The following is a 24,090-nucleotide window of genomic DNA, read 5'->3' as shown; positions in this document are numbered from 1 at the left end:
GATTTTCTTCTGGTGGTTAGGTAAGGTTACCGTAAAGACTGGTGTAATATCGAACGCGAATTCCAATCTACTTCCTTCCTGTGATGCAGTGGTTCTCAAACTTTTTAACGTCAAGGACCCCCAAATTCACACTTATAAACCCGCAGAACCCCATTTTGAAAAGATATGCCAGGGACCCTCATAAGAGAAGATTTTTTTACATACAACCATTATTGATTGATTGATTGAAGACTTTATTAGAAGTTTGCATAGGAAAAGGTACAGTTTCATGACGGTACAGTTCACTGGTACAAGGTCTACTAAAAGGAGATCCATGAAAAGACTAAGCTTATTTCCACTGGAAACCATTGAAGTATCTCATATAACATTGAATGACAGACAAATAGAACACAGTACTATGCAGTAGATATGTAAAGAAAAACAAAAAAGAAAACAGTAAGTCTAAACAAACAGTATATACAAAGAAGGGGCAGGGGAGGGTAGGGTTGGGCTAGGTTCATTTTTTTTATTATAATTTCAAGGACCCCAGTTTGACCTGCATTAGCCAGGCTACAGATGGACCCCTATTTAATGGTATTTCTATCTCCAATTTAGTTTTGTAAAATCAAATCAATGTTAATTTAACTCCACATGGAACCAAATGGACCCTAACAGGTCCCATGGTGTTTTCCCATAAGGGCCCACTTAGTTTCTGTAATTTAGCTGGGGACCCCCTGGAACTCCCCCAAGGACCCCTGGGGATCCCCGGACCCCACTTTTGAGAACCAATGTTGCTAATTGGAAGTTCCAACCCAAGATTTGCATTGGGTTGGGAGGAAGATTCAGCTCTACAGGTTGTTAAAAACAGCATCATGTGATGCTATAGGTAACATTATAAGCATAGAGTTATAGGTCTAAGTCAATTATTGATTTGAAATAATTTAGTTTAGGATGCATCTTTCATTCAAAATACAAGTACGTTTGCCAATATGTCTAGCTTCTTCCTTGTGCCTTCAGTCATCTAACCTACCAAACACCACAAATCAAGAGTCAACACAATTGCAGAATGCATGTTACTTTACTTACTTACAAATGGGGTTCCATTTAAAAGGGAAATAAACAGAATTGCCAATGCTTTAAGTTATTGACAAGAAGCCCTTTTGTATATTAGGCAATCTATTCTACCAAATACAAATGTCAGAACTTTGTTTATATATGGTCATGTATATACATATTTTTACAACATCAAATATTACATAAATCCCAAGACAAAACAAGCGAATAACAAAAAAATCGAACCTCTGTTCGAAGTGGAGCTGTGTGTGTGTGTGTGTGTGTGTGTGTGTGTGTGTGTCTGGCCTGGCCTGAACAACAGCGCCCTCGTGTGGTCACAAAAGGTCCTGTAGGCTACAGACAGACAGACAGACAGACAGACAGACACACAGACACGGCCACACACACGGCCACGTATAGGGAGCTTGTGTTCCACACAGCTCCAAAAACAAGCAATACTAATATATAACTGATTATTTTAGCCAGATGTACACCACTGTCTGTCCCTCAGTTGGCAGCTCAACATGTATTCAACTTCACTCATTTTAAAAGATGAATCCCTGGTTTATCTATCTATGAAGTCATGTACAAGTACAACCAACAACAAGCACAAAATCAGGTTAAAATTATCCAAGTTTCTTCCTCAGGTGCATGAGAAAGTTGTGTTGTGTGTGACTGAAGAGATGTCACTCAAAATGGTCAGGCATTGAGGATCACACATCAAAGATGTCACCACGATCAAGAGAAGAGTTAAGCTTTTGGATTTCACTGACTGATGCCTAAAAACAGGAGAGAGAACACAAAGCAGTCCATTAGTATTTAGTAACCGTTCTAATAACTTATGACACAATCCATAATTGAAATTGGTCTTACTTAATTTACTTTACTAGTGTGGACAGTAAAACCTTTAAAATATTTTTGAAAATGAAATAATGACAAAATAAGTTTACATTACTTTAAATCAATATCTCAAATATGTAACAAGAATAAAATATATGTACTTTGAATAACGTAAAGTACTGTCCAATATATCGTCACTGTCTGGCCAAAACCTCTTAACTCCATTTTTTTAGGTTTTTGATTTTTTTTTGGCATAAATCAGGGCTATTGAATCTTGAATCTTACATCTGAGTGTTGGTTAAAATAATATTGAACCAATGGAAAGTAGTCAAATGTGATATTGGGACAAAACCTCCTAACTCCACACTTTCTGCCAAACCAGCTAACTCCACCCGATTGGCCCTCTCTTAAATATGTGCTATTGAACACCCTTTACGTCTGTGTGTTGGTTAAAATAATATTGAACCAATGAAAAGTAGTACAAAGCCGTTCGGTCAAAACCTCCTAACTCCACTTGAGCTAATTTTCCCCGAAAATGAACATTTTGGAGTTAGGAGGTTTCGGCCCGACAGCAGAGATATGTACCTTCCACTCATCCACAGCTGTTGCAATGCGTTGTGATGTCTCAGTGATATGGTCCCTGCCAGCCTGTACCCTTTCTACCAAAGCAGCATTTTCTCCTCGGATCTTCTTCAACTCTCTGAGAAGGTAGGTATTCTGCTTGTGGTAATAGGGCATCACAAAGCAGCACAGATCCTGATCAGGCACCCCGCTGGGACGCCTACGAGAACAGAGTGACAAGTACATGATTAATAAGGGATTAATAAACATTAAACAACAACCTAACAATCATTTTGCAAAGCAAAGAACCAGATATCAATATCGACAGGGGCCTGTTTGAGAAAAAGAAGTTAGTTTACAAGTTAAACCTCACAACATAACATTTGGAATGGATATTAAGCCTGAACAATTGCTCACTCACCTTTGCAGAGGTAAAAAAAAGATAATTCGGAAATCCGCCAATATCCGATCATTTTTACCAGAGCTTTATTGATTACTGAGGGGAATCTTTTGACGACCCCTCCACACAAAATAAATTGATGAATCAGACACCCAACATAGGAATTTAAGCTCAAAATGACGTTAGACAATGGAGATGAGGTTATACACTTACCATGCAGACTCTTTGTCCTCGGCTGCCTGCTCCAGTTTGTCTAGCTCATCCAGCTTATACTTTAAGTCTGCCTCTTCAACCAGGCTGTTAATTTCTCCCTTCAATATTGGTGTACATACAAAGGCGTTAATATAATCCCAGGGCTACCTAAATTCATTACAACTGCACATACGTTCACAGCACAGACCCACCCACATGCACAATTCTAATTTGCACACCTGTATAGTTTTCTGCAATTCCTCAGTGAACTGCTTATGAATCTTCTCCATCAGCGGTTTATCCTTGTAGAATGGTTGGAATGACTGGGCAAATCTGTGAAAACTGTCAGTGACAGAGAATAATAATCATTGTCACATGATACAATACAGCTCAAAGCAGCATTTAAATGTGTACTTCAAGATTCCTGCAATGCAATTAAAGAAGATGCAAAAATAACAAGAGGGATACAATAGTAATACATAAAGAAAGATACCTATACTAGTAAGACTCCCTAATCGGGAGATAAGCGACCGTCAGGTCACATACAGAAACTTTAGAAGGCAGATCCATGTTGATGACATGACTTTAGAGATACTGTGTACCGCTTTGCGTGATTTTAGGCCAAAATCTGTATGAGCAGCGTCCAAAAATGTGTTTTGTAAGAATCGGCCTCATGGTGGTGCTAGAAGAGGGCCATGTGGGGTGGAGGTTGTGGTTTGGCAGCCAAGGAGTGTGTGCAAAGTTTGGCATGGATAGGGGGCAGGGCAACGGTGGCAGAGATATGAGTAGGGCAAAAGCGTGACGTGCCGTGTGACGGACAGACAGCCGGTGGAGGTTTTGATAGTAACTGCGACGGTAACCGGTCACGTTGCCAAAATCCAACTCGCCAAATTGTCCACGCTCATTGGGCTGGCTTGTCAATGCTCCTGGATTTGCCAGGATGATTGGCAATTACATCTACTATGTTGAACATGTTTTGGTGGAGGACCCCCAGATGATAAGTCAGTTAAGGATGTCTTACTTTGCTTCTGTCATCAAATCTGTACACCTACATTTGGCAATTTAAGGCTGAAATTGTACCCATGCTAGTAAAGCAAGCCTGATGAAAGTATCAAACATGCACAAAATTCAACAGAACACAGGGAAATATATATATGTTAAGAAGTTTTGGGGGAAGGACCACCAGACCCCGGGGAGTTGCGCGCATCCCTAGCCGCAAATTGCAACACTAGATTTTGTTATACTCGGATGAATCTAGGGTTGCAATAGCCGCAAATTGCAACACTAGATTTTTTTATACTCGGATGAATCTAGGGTTGCAATACCACCCATAGGGATACAATGCATGAAAACAGTTTTTTGCTAACTGATTGTATTAAACGACTTCAAACTCATCAATATTGTGGCTCTATGGAAAGCTTGGAATTTACTCTTGCTAACTGCAAAGTGTTTGTTTCTGAAAATTCCACCGTGGAATTGTTATGATTTTATTTTCTGTCAAGAAATTCAGTTCGGGTGATTATTTTTTCTAAGTGCTGGAGTTTGGAAGCGCTCGTGGGAAGTCACTCAGCAGTCCTGTGTACCAGCTGGTTCTGTCACATAGCCTAATGCAGGAGGCAGCGGGACGTGGTGTTATAGAAAGACGAGCGCTTCCTGAAAAAAAACGTGGCTGCTCGGATTTTATTAACAGAAAATAAATCATAACAATCCCACGGTGGAATTTTCAGAAACAAACACTTTGCAGATAGCAAGAGTAAATTCCAAGCTTTCCATAGAGCCACAATATTGGTGAGTTTGAAGTCGTTTAATACAATCAGTTAGCAAAAAACTGTTTTCATGCATTGAATCCCTATGGGTGGTATTGCAACCCTAGATTCATCCGAGTATAAAAAAATCTAGTGTTGCAATTTGCGGCTAGCGCATCCCCTAAAAATAAATCTCCTGGATTCTCCTGGACTGACAGTCCAATGTTGAAAGGCCTGCTCATTGGCGAGGTGTCCTAGCAAGTTGATTTGGCGAGTTGGCTTTTTGGCTAAGTGACAATTGTGACATGTAGACCGACAGACAGACAGACAGACAGACAGACAGACAGACAGACAGACAAATGATTTGTGTATACATTTGGAAAAACTTGAAATGGGACATTCTGCACAATATTGAGTATAGCGTCTCTCACCTGGCATCGTCAATGAACCTTTGCAGGGACTTCTCTATCACTTTGTTGAAAAGCTTCAGTCTGGGGTCACTCCGACGATGAGCGTCCTTGTTGTCACCCTGCGTGCTTCTTTTCCCAGCAGCATCCGACATCTGAGACGCACCTTCAGCCGTGGCTTCACTGACGTTCTCACTGGCGTCTCCTGCGTTCGCTACAGACCGTTGACTCGCTGTTTCCCCAGTTTCTTCCATGTTCGCGTTCTGTTAAAGCCGAATCTGTTTATCTTTTTACACTACCCGCCAAACCAAATGGATTGTACTTCCTCCTCTTCTGGCTCTTCCCTCCGCTCCAGCCAATCACAAGCCGCGGATTCTAATTTATTCAACCTCGTATCCTACGGACTCCATTACCGCTTACCGTCGCCACCAACTGGACTGGAGTGTGAAACAGCCAGGAGATTATGCAGAAAATAAAATGAATACATTATTATCACAATTAAACCAACTACATTCTATTAATTAAGCGATTATTTCATAAGCTTAATAAACACAATAGTAATATGTGGTGTTGGTATTTAACTTGTCTTGAACTGAAATAGGCGATTCATCTGGCTGAATGTTTACACTCTGGTGCTGAGACGGATCCTCAGTGATGTAACCCAAGTACAAAAAAATATATATATATAGGCCTATATATATATATATATATATATTTATATATTTATACATTTTTGTAAATAATTGTATACAAATAAGAAATAAATAAGTAGTGATAGCCCATCTACAAAGCTTGTGCAGTTGTAGGTTTTCATTTCTAGCAATTCTGTACAAATTAGGCAATTTAAATGTAGCATTTGAGCAGACCACCATTTGATGACATTTAGCTTCTCAAACCCAGAATTTAGAGTATTTTGTTATCGTTGAATAAGACCCCAAACTTAAAATATTCTGTTATTGTTGATTTTGTCCACAATTCCATGCTGTATTATTGTTGGTACCATAAGAAGATTAGGATGACAGGCAAACATAGACTTCTGGTAAATCAAGTAGGCCTAATTCAGATGTTTAACAATAATGCAAGCAACACTATATATCGACACCGGAATAAATGGCTTACAAAGATTGTGGGATAAAAAATGTAAAATGAAAAAGAAAACAGGAGAACAAATTTTAAAAAACTCCCCTCAAGCCACTTTGAGGACCACAGCAGGCTACTAGCAGTAGCATATGGGCTTCAGCTCTGTTTCTGGTATTATTTTACTGTGGCAAAAATAGAATTTTGACAGAAATGTCCACCACAAAAGGGGCGTAGCGATGAACCTAACCTGCTGTGTTGACGTTACATCACCCTGTGATTACCGGGTCTAACTGCTGCTTGACTGCTATCCCTGTTCCCAACACGTTACAATATGAATGACATCATGGTGCTGATGATCCAATCAGACTGCAGGTCCTACATAATGACATCATGATGCAATGACATCACACCATAACCATTACATCCATGTATATAATTGTATTTTAAAATGAATCATCAAATAAATAAAGACAGAGATAGTTTTGTAGACTTAGAGTTCAACAAAGTACCTAATTGGTTGGTGTTTTGTCATGTGAAATACTGAGTTTGGCCACCAGGTGGAGCTGCAGTGTGTTATGTTTTGCTGGAGGATGCGTCTCCATGGGCTCCGCAACGGCAACATTCATGTTGCCGTTGCAGTTGGACACAAGATGTACTGCTTTGGACAGTTAAATTCGTACAGTGACACTCGCCGTGGGTATTCTATTTTTGAGGTGCACGTGTTCAACACAGTGTCTCTGCGCTGGACGACGGTGCCTAGAAGAAGAGAAGAACAATTGAAGCTTCTTTTTTCCAGACCCTTTGGCTTCACAGCCTTGCTCATAGAGAACATCATCTACATTTGGGGAGGGTATCCTTACGGCAATCAGCTCTACGCCTTTGATGTGGAAACCCACGCGTGGTTCAAACCCAGGGTGTCTGGGACTGTTCCGGAGAGCAGGTACAACCACTCTGCCTGTGCCCTGGGGAAGGACATGCTTATCTACGGAGGGAGCAATGTGTCGACCGAGCACATAAACAGGTTGGACTCCAACGCAATGGTCTGGTCTATAATTAACACCAGAGGAACTGCGCCACCTAACACAATGGGTCACTCTGCCACCATCATCGGGACAACGATGTTTGTATTCGGGGGGATTGAATGCTGCAACAACATCAGTATGTTTGACACAGAGACCAACTTCTGGCTGAGCTGCATGCCCTCTGCGCAGCTTCTCCCACGACCACGCTGGAATCATTTAGCCTTTGCCTACAGTGGAGAGCTCTACATTCTTGGTGGCGATACCGACTTGGGCCGTATGCTATATGATCTGTGGAAATTCAATCCAGAGACATTCTCCTGGTATAAGGTTAAGCCTGAGGGGGGAGACGTCTCACCAGAGTATGCTGGTACACATCACTGTTGCCTGGTGGGAGATTGTATCGTCTTCTTTACATTTGGCCTGCACGTCTTAGACTTAAATCCTGGTCTGAAGACACTATGCAAACGAGCAGTTCTTCAGTACGGTCTGGAGTGGTCGGAACTCCCGCATGACATCAGGTGGGAACTGACAACCATGACCACAGACACACTGAAAATAAATAACAGGAGCGTGTTCCGAGCATTCAAGAGGATGTTGAAGCTGTTTAAGATGAGACGAAGATGACGCTGAGGTGTCTGACCTGTGCAGGTCAGATTTGCCGTAGATTAGAGATCTGCGCAGGGCTGATTTTTTAATCCCATTACCGCCCGCTCCCGCTTCATTTCTGAACACTCCCGCTGCCGCAATGATTTCATTTTTAACCCCCCGCACGGCCCTGCCGGCCAGTTCCTGTCCGCCCGCTCCTGCCCGCAAAAAAACTAATTATGCGCGTCCAACAGCCTCCCTCCCAAGAAAGCACATTGAGACCCAAAACCATTACCAAACAGAATAATTGTGCGCGATGAGAGGAGCATTTGTGAGGGGTTGCACACACATGTGGGAAAGTGTTTATATTGTGATGGGAGGGACAAGCTGCGTATGGTAGTGTCCCTGCAAGCAAGCCCCGGGTGGGCCTCTGCAGGCTATGTGTGGGCAGTGAGGGCAATGCCAGCCCTCACTCTACTTACACAGGCCCATAGTGGGATTGCCCAAATGAGGCCCACAGCTGTTGACTCATCATGGGCTAACCATGGGCGTACTGTGGGCAAATTATGTGGGCTGCCCACACAAAAACTGCATTGGGCCCAAAGGTAGAACTATGCGATGGGCCTAAACGGGCGTACTGAGGGCAGCCCTCAAAATTTGCCACTCTTTTCACCTTTTTTTATGTATTTATGTATTGTTCCCGCCTTTTCATTCACTACCACTGGACAGCAGCTAATGACAGGAGGAGATGAACCAGTGATTTGGACATGGCTGCTATTTAATGGTGAAATGGTACAGTAAGGACCTGCTTTTGACATTAATATAAGATAATAGCCAATAAGATAATGCATTTTCTGTTCTTTCATTTCTCTTAGCATTGTTCACACAAACCACAAACTAACTAAAACTAACTGAGAAATTATATCACAGATTCATCAAAAATGGAGCAAATGCTCTAATTCCAAGGTCGAGTTGCTGTCTAACCCAGCATGACCATGACGACTTTGGCGTTTTTGAAGCGGTGGAAACCGCTTCCAATGATTGGCTTTGTGTGTATCACGCCCATATATGGTCATTTCAGTCCAGAATGAACAGGTTTTTTCAAAAACAGAATGTCCGTTACCTCCAATGAATGGCTTTCTGTGTATCACGCCCATATATGGTCATTTCAGTCCAGAATGAACAGGTTTTTTCAAAAACAGAATGTCCGTTTAATTACCATATATGGTGATCTCAGTCCAGAAGGAACAGGGTTTTTCAAAAACACAATGTCCGTTACCTTATGTCCATATATGGTCACTCCAGGCCAGAATGAACAGGTTTTTCCTGTCCCGTACGTGTAAAATATCAGTCCAGAATGAATAGGTTTTTTCAAATATGCAATAGGTCTCACTTATTGCATAGGTCTCACCTATTGCATTGGATTGGTGAAGCTTCACATGACAATTCAACCCTATAGGTAATAGCATGGTTTATATACTAAATAATTATTAACTTTGCTATAGTCAGCATGGAGAGGAACATGTACAATTTGATTGTCTCATCAAATGACTTGGTTTCATGTGCTATTGGAGGTTTTATCTGTCCACCGCTTCACTTCGAACCGAGGTTCGTCTTGTTAATCCACTGATTGATTTTATATGATTTTTATATGGGGCCTCTGTGAGGTCAAAGAGCTATGCAGCAGACCATATCACCATAATAAATATATGAACCATTTCTCAAATGATCTCATCACAACCTCGAGTTCTTATCTAAGCCTTGCCAACTGGTAAATGCAAACTTTGGTGTGTTTGATTAATATTTCTTTCTGTGAAGCCTCCACCTCCTCCTGCTACTTGAACTATGGGGCTCCAGCCTGTGTGAAATGAGCAGAAATAGCGTTAGTAGAAATAAGGCTTCCGGCGCCAATCTCTTCAGAATAAGAGTACCCCTAAAGCCATTGAAAAACGGATAATTTTGCCATAATATGGATGTTAAAAATATAGATTAAGTATCAACGAACATACAAAATGCAAATTAGGTTTCTGTGTAAAAAAGAACGATTTTAATAACATAAAAACAGGATAAATGGATAAATGCTGTCTCCCCGAACACGTGCGTGCGTGATGTGTTCAAAGTGCAGACACAGCGAGCCGCCTGTTCTCCAGCTCCAACTAGAGTTTGAAAATGTCTGAAAATGTCACTTTTTTGAGCGGGTGGCTGCACTGGAAAGCCAACAGAAATAGATTTTACACCTCTCCCGCTTAGCGGAGAGTGTGGCGTGATAGAGGAGGTCTCCCCGAACGCGTGCGTGTGTTCAAAGTGCCGACGCAGCTAGGGTTGCCAACTCCCAGAGTTTCAAATACCGCAAGTGTCGTTAGAGATATATCTCTAACGACACTTGCGGCGCCACAGGCGCCTCAGAAAAATTGGGTATTTTCGATTATAAAGTTGGCTAAAACAGGTATTTTCCTATATTAAATCATATTTTTTCTTCCACAATATTAATTCGGGTGTCTTTGGGCCACGTCCTATTACCTTAAAATCATGTAGTTTAGGCCTATATTTTATTTCTCTCAATTTTCCAAAACATATAGGTCTACCTGGTTCTCATGTGCCCACTCTCTGGTTACCCAACAACACTAGTTTAATCATATTGGCATAATAACCATAGGTTTAGGGGTCGCTTTAGTTGGCAGACAAGACTACTGAAGGGTTCCCAAGAATACCATCCCATGGCTTATTTTCTGCTTGCTTACTTGCTTGCTTGCCTGCTTTTCATGGCTAATCTGTTTGTACACAATCTTCTGTCACACGTTTTTTTTAAGACATTAAACAATGTTATGAGCCGAGTACTGTTGAATGCTCGCTCGCACGCTCTCGCAGGGAACTTGTGGACTGAACCTACAGTCCAAGGGATGGATTGGTGTAGGGGGCGGAGACTGTGTCTTAGCAACACTGTTAATGAGCCAATGAGCTGCCTACAAACAGCGCAGCGCCTCTCACAGCAATGGGATGCAGCACTTGTCTCAGAGGAGAGCAGAGTGGAAGCTCACTGACAGGCAGAATCGCTGTCATTTCTCAATTAAATCATCCCGTCATTCATATTTATCCCCCAACCTTAAAATACGGGACAAAGAGCGTCCCGTTTCAGTTCAATACGGGACACGTCTTTTAGTTTCCAAAAACGGGACAATCCCGTATTTTACGGGACGGTTGGTAACCCTAGCAGCGAGCCGTCTGCTCTCCAGTGCCAACTAGAGTTTGAAAATGTCTGAAAATGTCACTTTTTTGAACAGGTGGCTGCACTGGAAAGCCAACAGAAATAGATTTTACAACTCTCCCGCTTAGCGGAGAGTGTGGCGTGATAGAGGAGGTCTCCCCGAACGTGTGCGTGTGTTCAAAGTGCCGACGCAGCGAGCCGTCTGCTGTCCAGAGTCAAATTTGTAAAGGCTATGCACTCCAGTGAACAGCATTTATCCATTTATCATGTTTTTATGTTATTAAAATCGTTCTTTTTTACACAGAAACCTAATTTGCATTTTGTATGTTCGTTTAGATACTTAATCTATATTTTTAACATCCATATTATGGCAAAATTATCCGTTTTTCAATGGCTTTAGGGGTACTCTTATTCTGAAGAGATTGGCGCCGGAAGCCTTATTTCTGCTAACGCTATTTCTGCTTTAATGCAGCTTTTTGTGGTGCATTACTGCCACCTTCTGGGCTGGCCAGCGTACCAAATAACCAAATGTACGGAAACCCGACGTGTTCAAGAATTACGGCGCGGATTTTCATTACGCGCACGCGCGGTGGTGGTAAATAACGGGTTTAGTATAATTCCAGAGCAGTCTATTGGAGAGTTACGCCGCCCACCCCCGTTTACTTCATGGGGCCAGGTCTTACATATTGAATTGAAGAATGTATTAGAACAGGGGTCTTCAACGTTTTCAGGCCAAGGACCCCTTAGTTGAGAGAGAGATGAAGCAGGGACCCCCACAACCTTTTCGTAGATTCCATTTAGATTTCATTGTTTGACAGCACGATCATCAGTGTATTTTGGATTCATGTCAATTAGTTTTTTCAGATATTATTTAACCACTTGTCATTACCTAATAAACTTGACCTTTGGCTTTCCTACTTAGTCTGCTCTTTTTTCCCCTCTCATGGCCGAAAATAGCCGATGTACAAGCTCACAACGCCTCGCAGCACGAGGCGTTGTAGATCTGCTATTTTGGGCTACAGTTCTCAGAATATGGACACTATAGGGTTCAAGTTGTTAATATAAAAAGAATTGGAAGATTTGGAGGACCCCCTGTAGTAACTCTGAGGACCCCCTAGGGGTCCCGGACCCCCTGTTGAAGACCCCTGTATTAGAAGTTTGCATAGGAACAAGTACAGTTTCATGACAGTACAAATCACTGGTACCGTACAAGGTCAACTAAAAGGAGATCCTAGTAAGTGGCCACTCCCCAGCTAAATGACAGAGAGTTGGTAACCAAATGGACCCTTATAGATCATTAACTCTTGAGAGTGTAAAATAAAACCTTGGTTTAATTTTACACTCTCAAGTCATGAGTTAAATTAGGCTATAGCCTATTGTTAAACATCCTATAAGAAGTCTACACAATTAGATATTTTATCTCTCCTATAAACATCAATATGGAATTGTACACCAAATCTTTTTTTTTTTTTAGTGTTTAGTTTATTTGATCATACATTTACAAGTCATAGACCACACAAAAGCATAAGAGAACAGTAGCACTGTTTGAGGTGAAAGGAATAGGCTGAATGAATGCCTATATCCTACCTAGGCCTATTCATGGTTTAAGATACAGTATTATGTAAAAAAAAAAAGAGTTCAAATTCACCAAAGAGAATGTAAATAAAAAGAAAGGCCCAAATACATCAGCACAATAGCAAATCAAACAATGCCTGCCCTGTCCTACATATTCATGGTTTAAGATTCATTAATATGTTATAAGAGTGTACACGTTCACCATATAAAGAGAATGAAAATAAAGGAAAATGTGAATGAAAACCCATATACATCAACAGTAGCAAATGAAAGACGTTTTGAAGGGTAAAACCCTGCTAAAAGCCCATAGAGTGAACGCAGAAATCGCAAATGTAATGCAATTTCCGAATAGTAGACCTACAGTATAAAATACGGCTAGCATGATCAAGAACACAAGATAGTAAAAGGCACAAAGCATTGTAATTTACTTTACCGTTCGAAATAATGATTTGTTGTCTTTAAGTCAAGCAATTTCTGTGTTATTTTACCCTTCTAAACTGACGTCAGCACCAGGAAGTTGCTGTGAAATTTGCTGAGTGGGCGGGCCGTGAATAGGGCTTCGCGATGCCGCAACTCTCCAATAGACGGCTCTGGTTAATTCATTCTGGCAGCTGCCAGCTGTCAGTGCGCTCAGCCCGCTGTCTCCTCTCCTCGCCTTGCTTTAGGGAAGGAACAACATGGGTTTGATCACAGGAGTTTTCGCCTTCTTTTATCACTTGCCTCAGATTTACCAATGGCTGTTAAAGCCCTATTATGTCTTATCGTTCCTCGTGTCGGTCGCCTTCCTCGTGGTCCGAAAGGCTCCGGGTCTGTGCGAACACCTGGCGACCAACCGGGACGACGGCGACTCCTGCAACTTTGACTGGGTATGGACGGTGGCGTGCAGTGGCGTCAGTTCAGCAAAAGCTAAGGTATGGCAACATGACTGGTGTCTTCGCGCGAGTGCAAGACACCAGTCATGTTGCCATACCTTAGCAACAGGCATGATGAATTTATTTTAAGAAGTACATTTTATTTTCCCCCCCCCTGTAGCCAAGGTATGGCAGCTGCCATACCTTGCCATACCCAATTGACACCTCTGGTGGTGTGTAAAGTAACTAAGTACATTTACTTAAGTAGGCCTACTGTACAATTTTTTGTGTATTTGTAGGCTACTTTACTTGATTATTTTCAATTTCCAATAACCTACTTTTACTTCTAGTCCACTACATATTGGATCCAAATATTGTACTCTAATATTTATTTGACAATTTATTTGGCTACTAGTTATATTTATATTCATATTCTTTCATGTTTTATTACTGATCATACATTAACCACTTCATCCCTATACGTCTATATGTTTTGGCTCAATATGCCTACATTTGAAAATTGTGAAACATTCTGCACAGTGAGTTGCCTACTTTCTACTATTGTACTACTTTTGGTTGTAACTGAGTATTTCTATATTGCAGTATTGATACTTTTACTTAAGTGAAACATTTGAGTACTCTTCCCACCACATGGCACATGGTATGGAGATAGTGTTTCACTCTCACACCACAGCCAGTGGTGCTACATGTGGTTGAAATTGCCATGTCATGTTTTGCTTCACAGAGAGAAGTGGAGATTCTCATGTTCCTTAGTGCAATCGTGATGATGAAGAACAGGAGAGCCAGTAAGGCTCACATGCGCATGCACACACACACACACACACACACACACACACACACACACACACACACACACACACACACACACACACACACACACACGCACGCATGCACGCACACACACACAAACAGTCTCTGAGTGGAGACACCACTTGTTTCTGAGCCAGCTGCTGATGTGATGTCACAGCAAGTCTCTGTTTACAGTAAAAATAGCCAACACACACAGTCACTCACACACAAACAATCAACCAACCTACCGGGTGTTGCCAAAAACTGTCATTGACTTTGTCTTGTAAACATTGCAGTACAGTACGAGTAGGCCTACCTACCTATATTGGTAGGCCAATGGCTACTATAGCTACATGGGCAAGAACTGACTTTAGTCACCCTAATGAGGGCTGTGTGTGTTTTTTATTCTTGCCACACATTAGACATACCAATACAGGCTTTTACAGTATTCCAAATTTAGCTATTTAACTGTCACCCATTTGCACCAAAGACCACCTTGAGAGTTTTACTCGTTGCCATAAAGATGCGCTCCTTTGTCTTTTCTCTAAAAATGTGTGGGTTTAATCGTCACCTCTTCTTTTCTATCTTGTTTCCATTTTCTGTTTCCCCCCCACTGTTTCTTAGTCACCATTGAGCAGCACCTCGGCAACCTGTTCCTGTTCAGTAAAGTGGCCAATGTCATCCTCTTCTTCAGAGTGGATATTCGGCTTGGGATCCTTTACTCCATCCTGTGTATCGGTAAGCAGGGCCCCTTATTCAGCCCGGGAAAAAGAGTTGGAGAGGCCCTCATTGCGCACTATAGAGAGAGAACTCTCTCAAAGATTTGCCATTTCAGATCATGACAAGTGACAAGCCAGTGGGCCAATTACTGTACATGAGTTATATTTCGTCGTTGTCGGGTGGAAACCTTGTATGTCCAAAACCGTTTGTTTTGTATATATCATTTTAAAAATGATTTAAACTAGTGAAAACAGCCGATCTACAAGTACACAACGCCTCGCACCGCGAGGCGTTGTGTGCTTGTAGATCGGCTGTTTTCACTACTTCTGTGCAACAGCCTTGTATGATGAAGCAGGGCTTTGCTTTGCGAAAAAATGTATACATTTGAAACTTGGAGATACAAGGTTTCTGCCCGACAGTGACGATTTACTTTGTTGGCCACCCAGCCCCCAAAATGGAACGAAGGCCGACATTTTATTTTAAATTCTTTCCTAATGGCCGGCCTGGACCGGCAGGGAATGAACCGGCCGTTCGGGAGTTGTCCCGCTTTTCCCAATGGCCAGCACGTCCCTGTCGGTCAGTGATGTTATCATATACAGTACATGTTACATGTATGTATTAGAACTATAATGACTATTGCATATTTGCTCTCATGGTTAGGCATACGGTATGTAGGGTTATGTCCCGTTTACAGGGCATATAGTTTGGTCAATGAGTTCTTAGAGGTATGGTTAAAACCATTTGTCTGTGTGTGTGTTTCCACAGTATTTGTCATGACCTGTAAACCACCTGTCTACATGGGCCCGGAGTACATCAAGTATTTCAGTGACAACACCATTGATGTAAGTGTTTTTTTAAAAGACTGGGCTGAATTGGCACAAGACATGTTTGTTGTGAGCTTCCATTATGACTCTGTATGGTCATGATGGAGAATAGATTTGCATGTGGTGCATAACTTCAGCCGCACACAACTCACATAACAGGCAATGAAGGATCGCATCTACTTTAAATTCAGTCATTACATTTTATTACAATGTAATTCACCAGGAACTTCGCTGACTAAAGGCTGATGCACACCTTAAGTGCCTTGAGAGTCCAGATGCAAAATGTCTTGGACGTGCAAAAAATACTTTACGTTTTTTGTTTTGTTTAAGGCCCTGACTCACTGAAAGCATCATTGACGCAAGTGTCCCTGGTGCACATCAATATCAAGTATTGACATTGGCAGTGTCTAATCGGCTAATGTACTGCATTGTTGCTTCGCGTTTAGTGTATTGCAATAGCACCACAGTAGCGCCAGCGGCACTATTGCTGCTCACTGCTCCACAGCCACGATCGACAAGTCGCCCAAAAAATATGTTCTTCATCTCCTGGAAGCCATCATCTATATCTTCATCGTCTTCCTCTACCTCAACATCTCATAGGTCTCATAATGATGCTTGGACCCTGTTTGTTGTTTGATTGTAATGGGCTCACTGTGTGTGTGTGTGTGTGTGTGCGTGCGTGTGTGTGTGTGTGTGTGTGTGTGTGTGTGTGTGTGTGTGTGTGTGTGTGCGTGCGTGCGTGCGTGCGTGCGTGTGCGCGCAAATGTGCGTGCAAACATGCTATGTCATTTCTTTCTGATGCTGTTGGTTGCCAGTCATGGTTGCCAGTTCCCACCTGAGGTCATGTGGGAGTTCAGACTGCTTCAGGCCATAATGAATAACTGATAACTTGCATAATGTCTTTAAAGTAGGACATAAATCTAAGATGTACAGGTCATCAAGAGCTGCGTTGCGTGATGTTCCTCCAAAGATAATGATACGATCTCCCTCCATGCAACAGCACATCTCACTCTCACTCATCCTACAGGGGTTTTTCCCCTTGGGCTCAACCTGCTTCCAGGAGAAGGTCTCTGGACAGAATTTCCACAGATCATTGAAGAGCTGGTTCCTGTAACCGCCACCGAATATGTACAGCTCTCCATTGTAGGCAAAGGCTGAATGACAACTGCGTTCTTCTGGGATAAGGCCTACAGAAGGCATGCTCAGCCAGCAGTTGGTCTCTGTGTCAAACACTCTGATGCTGTTGTAGTAGCCGCCGTGTTCCCCTTGGCCCCCAAATACAAACATCTTTGTCCCGATGATGGTAGCAGAGTGAGCTACCGAAGGAGGTGGAGTTCCTCTGGTGTTAATTAAAGACCAGACCATAATGGTGGTGTCCAACTTGTACATGTCATCAGTAAATTCAGTCAGCTCGGTGTTTCCTCCGTACACATACATGACCTTATTCAGGACACAGGCTGAGTGGAGATACCTTGTTTCTGGAATAGTCCCTGAAACATTGGGTTTGAACCAGCTGTGGGTGTCGACATCAAAGGTATAAAGCACGTCCCTCCCCAGATATAAAGGAAACCCTCCCCAGATGTAGACAATTTCTACCAGCACAGCTGTGTGGAAACAGCTTTCGGGACGGAAACTCATTCCATTTGTCACTGGGGGCAACTTCCTCCAATGCAAGCACAATGTGTTGAAGATGTAGACTTCAATCTGATCAGTGCTGCTGTAGCTGTTGTGTCCTCCAAATGAGAACAGCTTGTGTCCGACGACCACAGCAGCATGGTAGTACTCTTCAGGTCCTCCTTTCAGGTGTATGGTCCAGTGAATCATTTCACACCCCAGCACCCCTGTGAATCTGTGCAACTAAACTACAGGATAAATGGTTAAACTACAGCCCAATTAGTTGGAACAAATTGTTGAATGACACTGTTAATTGGAAATGTACTTTTAAAGCACAATTGCATTTGTTGTGATGACGATGTTTGGATGTCATTGTGTGATGACGTAATTAAGCAATATTACACAAGAGGGTGTGCAATCTGTGCATTATTGTTAGTCAGGGGCCTAAGGGAGTGACATGGTAATCTTGCGCTAATTAGTCTAATAAAAGCGCGAAATTTTGCACAGATGTAGCCCAGGGTATGCTCTAATGATTTAGCTAGGGCGCCCGAGTCGGCGACCTTCGGGGTCGCCACAGCGGCCAAATCAAGTTGGGCTCCCATTGACTTAGTATACAGGAGGAAAATACCCAGAAAAACACTTTTTTTCTGGGTATTTAAGTTGGATTTGAGGGGTCTAACTAGGGGTTTGTAATGATGCTGAATCCATTGAAAGCATTTGTTTTGCACAAAAAACATTCCTTGGGCTACAAATGGTCATCACTTTTCAGAGTTTTTTGGGTGTTTTCTGTAGCTGTGGCGACCCCGAAAGTCGCCGACTCGGGCGCCCTAGCTAAATCATTAGAGCATGCCTTGGGCTACATCTGTGCAAAATTGATGTTTTTGCTCTGTTTAGCTAGGAGAGGGTAGAGACTAGAAACGGTCTGTTTAGCTAGGAGAGGGTAGAGACTAGAAACGCTCTGTTTAGCTAGGAGAGGGTAGAGACTAGAAACCAGAGGCCAGAGAGAGGGCAGACATGCAAGACGTGACTAGAGCCGGATTCAAACTCTGTTCTTAGTGACCCAGAAGGATGTGATGTGGTTGGAGCTAAATATTGAGATGGGGGATCCGTGGCCAAATACATATAATTTTGGGGGTCCTTCACATGAAGAAGTTTGAGCACCACTGACAGAAACTTCCTGTAGCACTGGCAGCACTCAGAAAATAAAGTCCACTACTGTAGCAATCACAGTAGTGTGATTGCATTTAAATATATTACAGGATTTTAAACACATCTCAACAAACCAAATTAAACAAGGTACATATCTAAGCGTGCACGCACGCACGCACGCACGCGTTCCATTCACTCTAGTCTCCTCTCTGGTCTGTGAGAGACAGGGGTTTGTCATATAGATGCATCAATCTAATCTTGTGTAATTTAATCCCATCTGCTTTGATAATCAGGAAGCGCTGCAGAGGGACAGTCGTGTCACCTGGATCGTAGAATTTTATGCCAACTGGTCCCCGGAGTGTCAGTCGTTTGCTCCCGTCTTTGCAGAACTTTCACTCAAGTAAGAGATATTATTCCCCTCTTTCTCAATGATTTTATACACATGCGGCCCCCACCTTCACTTAATGCGGCCCACAGGTTGATATTGGAGTACTGATATATTATTGATTTCAGCTGTTACAATAAATAAAAAATAAAATAAAAAAATTACCCACTTTAATTACTAAGTCTATATTAGTAGCTTGATGACTAGTATTAAAATGTTATTGTAGTTTTTATGTCCAATGCATTTGTTATTTAAGTTCATAATGTTAACATAAGAACATATAAATGCATTTGAAATTAACAAATACAATAAAATAAAAGTTACTTTTCAGGATTCCAATTCAAAAATAGCAAAAATAGCAGATCTACAAGCTCAAAACGCGTCGCAATGCGACGCGTCTTGAGCTTGTAGATCTGCTATTTTTGGTATGTATATGCATTGCGGCCCTCTGGAGTGAGTGTGAAAATGTGGTGGCCCTCTCCATCATCAAAGTTGCCCACCCCTGGTATAGAGTTACACTGCATGTATTTAGCTTGAACCGCCTTTCGACTCACCTGGGTTAGACATCTCGGTTCAAGTTCTAATAGGACACCACTGTCCTGGTCTCGGGCAGAGAAAATTTGTCATGGTCTTCAACTGGCAACAGTATTACTACATTGTCCTTTTTGCCTGTCTTATATTCTGCAGGTATAATTGTGCTGGTCTCAGGTTTGGTAAGGTGGACGCAGGACGCTATGGGGAGGTTTCACAGAGGTCAGTCTTTCTCTCTCAATACATACCGTATGTCCATGTTAAAGGTGATACACCATGCTTTTAAAAAGTATTTATGTCATATTGTTTATGTCCCAAAAACGTTTTTCAAAAGGTTTGAGGCTAAATTACCACTCCTGAATAGAGAGCCTCTCTCATTTTTGAATGGCTCTCAGAGCATTTCAGCTGCAGTACCACCTTTGGCCTGAACTGCCACCCCCCCCAAAATCTTTTTGAAATAAAAATGTTTTTGAAAAAAAGAATTGTTTTGAAAAAAATTTTTTTTTGGATATTTTTATTTTTTATGATCGGCAGCAAATCTGGATAGCCTGTTTTGAGAACCCGTGGGATACTTTTAACCTTCGCCTTCTCAAAATCAGAGAAAGACACAACGGTCAGAAATGAGACTTTGTGAGGATAGAAGGTGCTAGTGGGACCCCAAAAAAAGGTTTTAAAATAGGAAAAGTGAAATTTCATGGTGTATCACCTTTAATAATGTAACCCTGACTGTTTTAGTGTAGCTGCCAAGTGGGCAGCACCAGGTGTGTATCTTTATTTGTGTTCGTATACATCTGTGGCACTGTTGGGCTCAATGTCCTCTCAGACAATGGCATAGGTATATGCCAGCAGAAATAAGGATGGTTTATTTATTGAAATGCGACAAGCACATATGTCTGGATGTACTACAACAAGTGTGACCTGATAAATATGACTGAGTCATATCTTGTTTGGAGATGTGTTTGGGACCAAAGTATAGGGGATAAATACAATTCTGCTTGTTCACACACACCCTACAAAACAACAGTTATTGACCCTGTATATTGGTATTAACGTTGAGTAACTCATACTTAGCCTAGTTCCAGACCCTGAATCGCTAGCCACACCCCTTTAATTTTTTTGTTTTGGCGATTCAGGTCTAGCATCGCTCTCATTGAAGAGGCCTGCCTCGGTTGAAAATCCGATCGGCGAATCAGCGTCGTGAATCAGCGTCTTGTGATCAGCGTGGGTGGGGGTTTCCCAGAACTCATGTGTGTTTCCAAGTACACCAGCGCCGCCGCCGTACCGCGGTAAATTGCGGTAAAATGCGATCGTATCGATCTCGCTATGAAACACCAGTAGCAGGCATGTTATGTTGTGTTTGATTACTAGTTCGTAGTGCTCCTATTCTGACTGTTTCTTTGGTTAGCAAGTAGCACTAGCAAGCAACAGGCTAGCCACTAGCCAGCCAGTCATGTGTTGGTCAGTGAACCAATCGCTGAAGACTGCCTCTTTTTGGCAACGCCCATCCCTGCAATCGCCCTGGGGGGAAGCGAGTTCAGACTGAATAATGAAGTGAAACGAAATGTCAATACTGGCTTTGGCTTATAATATGAATTCTGTGTGCACAGGTACTGCGTTTCCACCTCCCCTTTGTCCAAGCAGTTGCCCTCATTGGTGCTTTTCCAAGGAGGCCGCGAAGTCATGAGACGCCCGATGGTGGACAATAAGGGTAGAGCGGTGTCTTGGTCCTTCAATGAGGTGTGTGATCTGTTAAAGGAATATTCAGTGATTCTATTTCATTCAAATACAAATATAATTGGTACATTTTCCATTCATTCTCCTCACTAGAATGTGTGCTGACCACCATATAAGGACTTTCACCATGGCCCGTGTCACGAGCATAGCTAGATTCGGTTTTCAGAGGTGGCCAGCCAGACAGTCCTCGACCAATCAGGGTAGAATATGGCCGTAGTTATGTCATGATGTTTAGTTATGATAGTCAAAATAAAAGTTTTGAGTACGACAGTCGCTCTGAATTAAGAACGTCTGCTAAATGCCTAGATTGTAAACTACTGAACTCATAAAATGCCAGAGTCTCGTAGTAAATCAGTATCATACATATCCTGAAGCTGGAGACGGAGGCCTACCGTTATTCAGTGATTGGGTCTAATGGTCAAAACGAGAACATAATGGTGTAAAAAAATCTATAAAAAACTAAACATTTCCACGCTGTAAGGCCAGTAAGGGACAAGATGACCCCCGGCCACTTTCATTATCACTGAATACACCTTTAAGTCTAAAAGCCTGAACACACCAGTGTTGTTGTCGGGCAAGAAACATCTATTCCGAAAAAAAAAGTTTCCCATTAACTTCACTATACTGGAAAAAAACACACCAAAAAAAGTAGCATGTGAGGCGTCAAACTAACTCTTCATGACTCTGAATCCATTGCAAGCATTTGTTTTGCATGAAAAACATTCCTTGGGCTAGATTTCAGCCTCTCAAACCTGTGAAAAGTGATGAGTCATCACTTTTCACCGTTATTTTGTTCCGTTTTCTAGCCCAAGGAATGTTTTTCATTCAAAACAAATGCTTGCAATGGATTCAGAATCATCAAGAACCCCTAGTTTGACCCCTCACATGCTACTTAAAGCATATTTCTTTTGGTGTGTTTCTTTCCTGTAGCCTATATTGAAGTTGGAGTGAATATAGAAATGGCCATAACTGTTTTTCGCAGAGTTTCCGGCAGAGCAGGCCTCTCATTCTGTGTACCTTAATGACCAAATGAATAGAAAAAACAAAAATAAAAAGTATGTATGCCCTATTCTTTGAGCTTTTGGGCCTGTGGCTCCCCGGCTAATAGTATGTTTCCTTCTAGGAGAACATCATACGCGAGTTCAATCTCAACGAGCTGTACGAGAAATCCAAGAAGCTGAGCAAGGCTCGCAGCAGAAAGGGAGACGAGCAGAGCACTCCTCCTCAGCCACTTGAGAGCAGCGACGAACCCCAGCCTGAAACCATCGTCCCAGAACTGCCTACAGAGAGCAAGAAAGATCAGTGAAGTTTGTAGGAAACGTTTTAGAAAAGGGACTTAAGTCTTTCCTATTTCTTTCAATACCGTTATAGGCGCACCGTTATTCTCAAAAAGAAACACAGGACTGGGCAACGCTTGAAAAGATCACCAGCACTCACTCTTATTTATTAAATCACCCAGCAGCAGCAACGAAAGTTTCGGCGAAACTTACTGTAGGAGCGTGCACCCGTTAAGAGAATCTGATTGGCTCAGGCAATATTCGAATCCACCCCACGCCCGCGAAAGCCTTCCTCAGCGTGATAATTAGAGTAAACATCAGACTGAGGAAGGCTTTGCCAAAACATTCATTGCTCGTTGCTGCTGCCGTCATTTAATAAGCTATCCTAATAGGACTTCATTGAGTGCCAGTGAACCTTTCAAGCTACTTCCTTTCAGAACCGTGCACGCGATGAGAACTTTTTTTTTTTTTTTAGATTGATATATCTCCCATGGTCAGCACATCACTACTGGTCTGCGCTCATGTTCCATTGCTTGAAAGATAAAAGGATTGTCACCATTATGTTCGTCCTAGTTTATGCTGGGACAATCAGTCAAGTATTTACCCTTTGAGAGCTATAGCAGGTTTCATACACTGGAGTCATACACTGAAATGGGGGTGGGTGATAGGGTGATAATTATCGTTGAGACGATACAATGTCTCCACGATATGCCTTTTCAGAGATATCGTATACCTGTATATCGTGATACAATTGAGGGAGTCTTGTAAAAAATCCTGTTTAAGCGTTAATACAGAGATTCATTGCAGAATTCAATTTAAACCTGCATTTTGGTCTAAATCAGTAGTTCTTTAAAATGTCAAGGTCTCCACTTAACTCCTTACGGGTCCATTTGGTTTCATTTGTATACTGTCAGAGTTACATACTAGTAAAGTTCAATTTAGACCTCCCAAAAGGAACCCAGTCTAGTTTTTGTCAAGTAACTTGAAAAATAACCATAAAAACCAACGCGAAAAAGAATCGTGAATAAAATCGTGTATCGTGATACAGCTTGGGAAAAGATCGTGATATTGTATTATTCCATATCGCCCACCCCTACACTGAAATGGAGCATGCATCGATCTGGGGTTTTGTATTGCCTTCCTCAAGTTACTCGTGAAAAATATCTTTTTGTATTCTGATTGTTTTACTGGTCACAACTTAAATCTACCTGCTGCTTGTAGACCAACTGAATTTAGTCTTGTGATGTCCTTCCTGGACATGACAAACGTAAAAAAAAAAAAGGTAAATATGGAAGTGATATTAAAAGAAAGATAAATCTGGCTAATGGATGCTGACTTCTAAAATAATCATTAAACATTTACACTGGCCACTCACCTCATCAGTTTGACCTTTTTATTTTGAGAAGACATCTTTTTAAAAGTTCTTCATAAGGCCATTTGGAAATGTCTTAACGTAATTCATTACAGATACTTATGAAACTCGTTCCATTCGTCACAGCCCACAGTAGCAGTATTTATTCTCACATACAGTATACTTGTTATACTCGCATC

At 41.9% G+C, this 24,090-nt stretch overlaps 3 protein-coding genes across 3 annotated transcripts; 2 read left to right on the top strand and 1 right to left on the bottom strand.

Moving 5' to 3' along the window:
• Window positions 1-996: 996 nt before the first annotated feature.
• On the bottom strand, window positions 997-5,431 carry pmf1 (polyamine modulated factor 1; the record flags this gene model as incomplete). The annotated part of the gene is made up of 5 exons (XM_080746821.1): window positions 997-1,005; window positions 2,458-2,653; window positions 3,047-3,144; window positions 3,265-3,367; window positions 5,202-5,431. The coding sequence occupies 5 exons, from the start codon at window positions 5,429-5,431 to the stop codon at window positions 997-999; spliced, it is 636 nt and encodes a 211-aa protein (XP_080602947.1).
• A 1,416-nt stretch (window positions 5,432-6,847) lies between these two features.
• On the top strand, window positions 6,848-7,903 carry LOC308302563 (kelch domain-containing protein 3-like; the record flags this gene model as incomplete). Its single annotated transcript, XM_080746820.1, has 1 exon — window positions 6,848-7,903. The coding sequence occupies one exon, from the start codon at window positions 6,848-6,850 to the stop codon at window positions 7,901-7,903; it is 1,056 nt and encodes a 351-aa protein (XP_080602946.1).
• A 5,418-nt stretch (window positions 7,904-13,321) lies between these two features.
• On the top strand, window positions 13,322-22,676 carry tmx2a (thioredoxin-related transmembrane protein 2a; the record flags this gene model as incomplete). The annotated part of the gene is made up of 8 exons (XM_080745644.1): window positions 13,322-13,510; window positions 14,241-14,301; window positions 14,930-15,043; window positions 15,791-15,867; window positions 18,906-19,012; window positions 19,685-19,750; window positions 21,136-21,265; window positions 22,386-22,676. The coding sequence occupies 8 exons, from the start codon at window positions 13,322-13,324 to the stop codon at window positions 22,566-22,568; spliced, it is 927 nt and encodes a 308-aa protein (XP_080601770.1). The 3' UTR covers window positions 22,569-22,676.
• Window positions 22,677-24,090: the final 1,414 nt, after the last annotated feature.

The sequence above is a fragment of the Nannobrachium achirus genome, assembly GCF_963921795.1.
Source record: "Nannobrachium achirus genome assembly, chromosome: 17".
In the NCBI taxonomy this organism is placed as follows: domain Eukaryota; kingdom Metazoa; phylum Chordata; class Actinopteri; order Myctophiformes; family Myctophidae; genus Nannobrachium; species Nannobrachium achirus.
The sequence above is the reverse complement of the archived record's forward strand: the minus strand, read 5'-3'. Positions and strand labels throughout refer to the sequence as shown.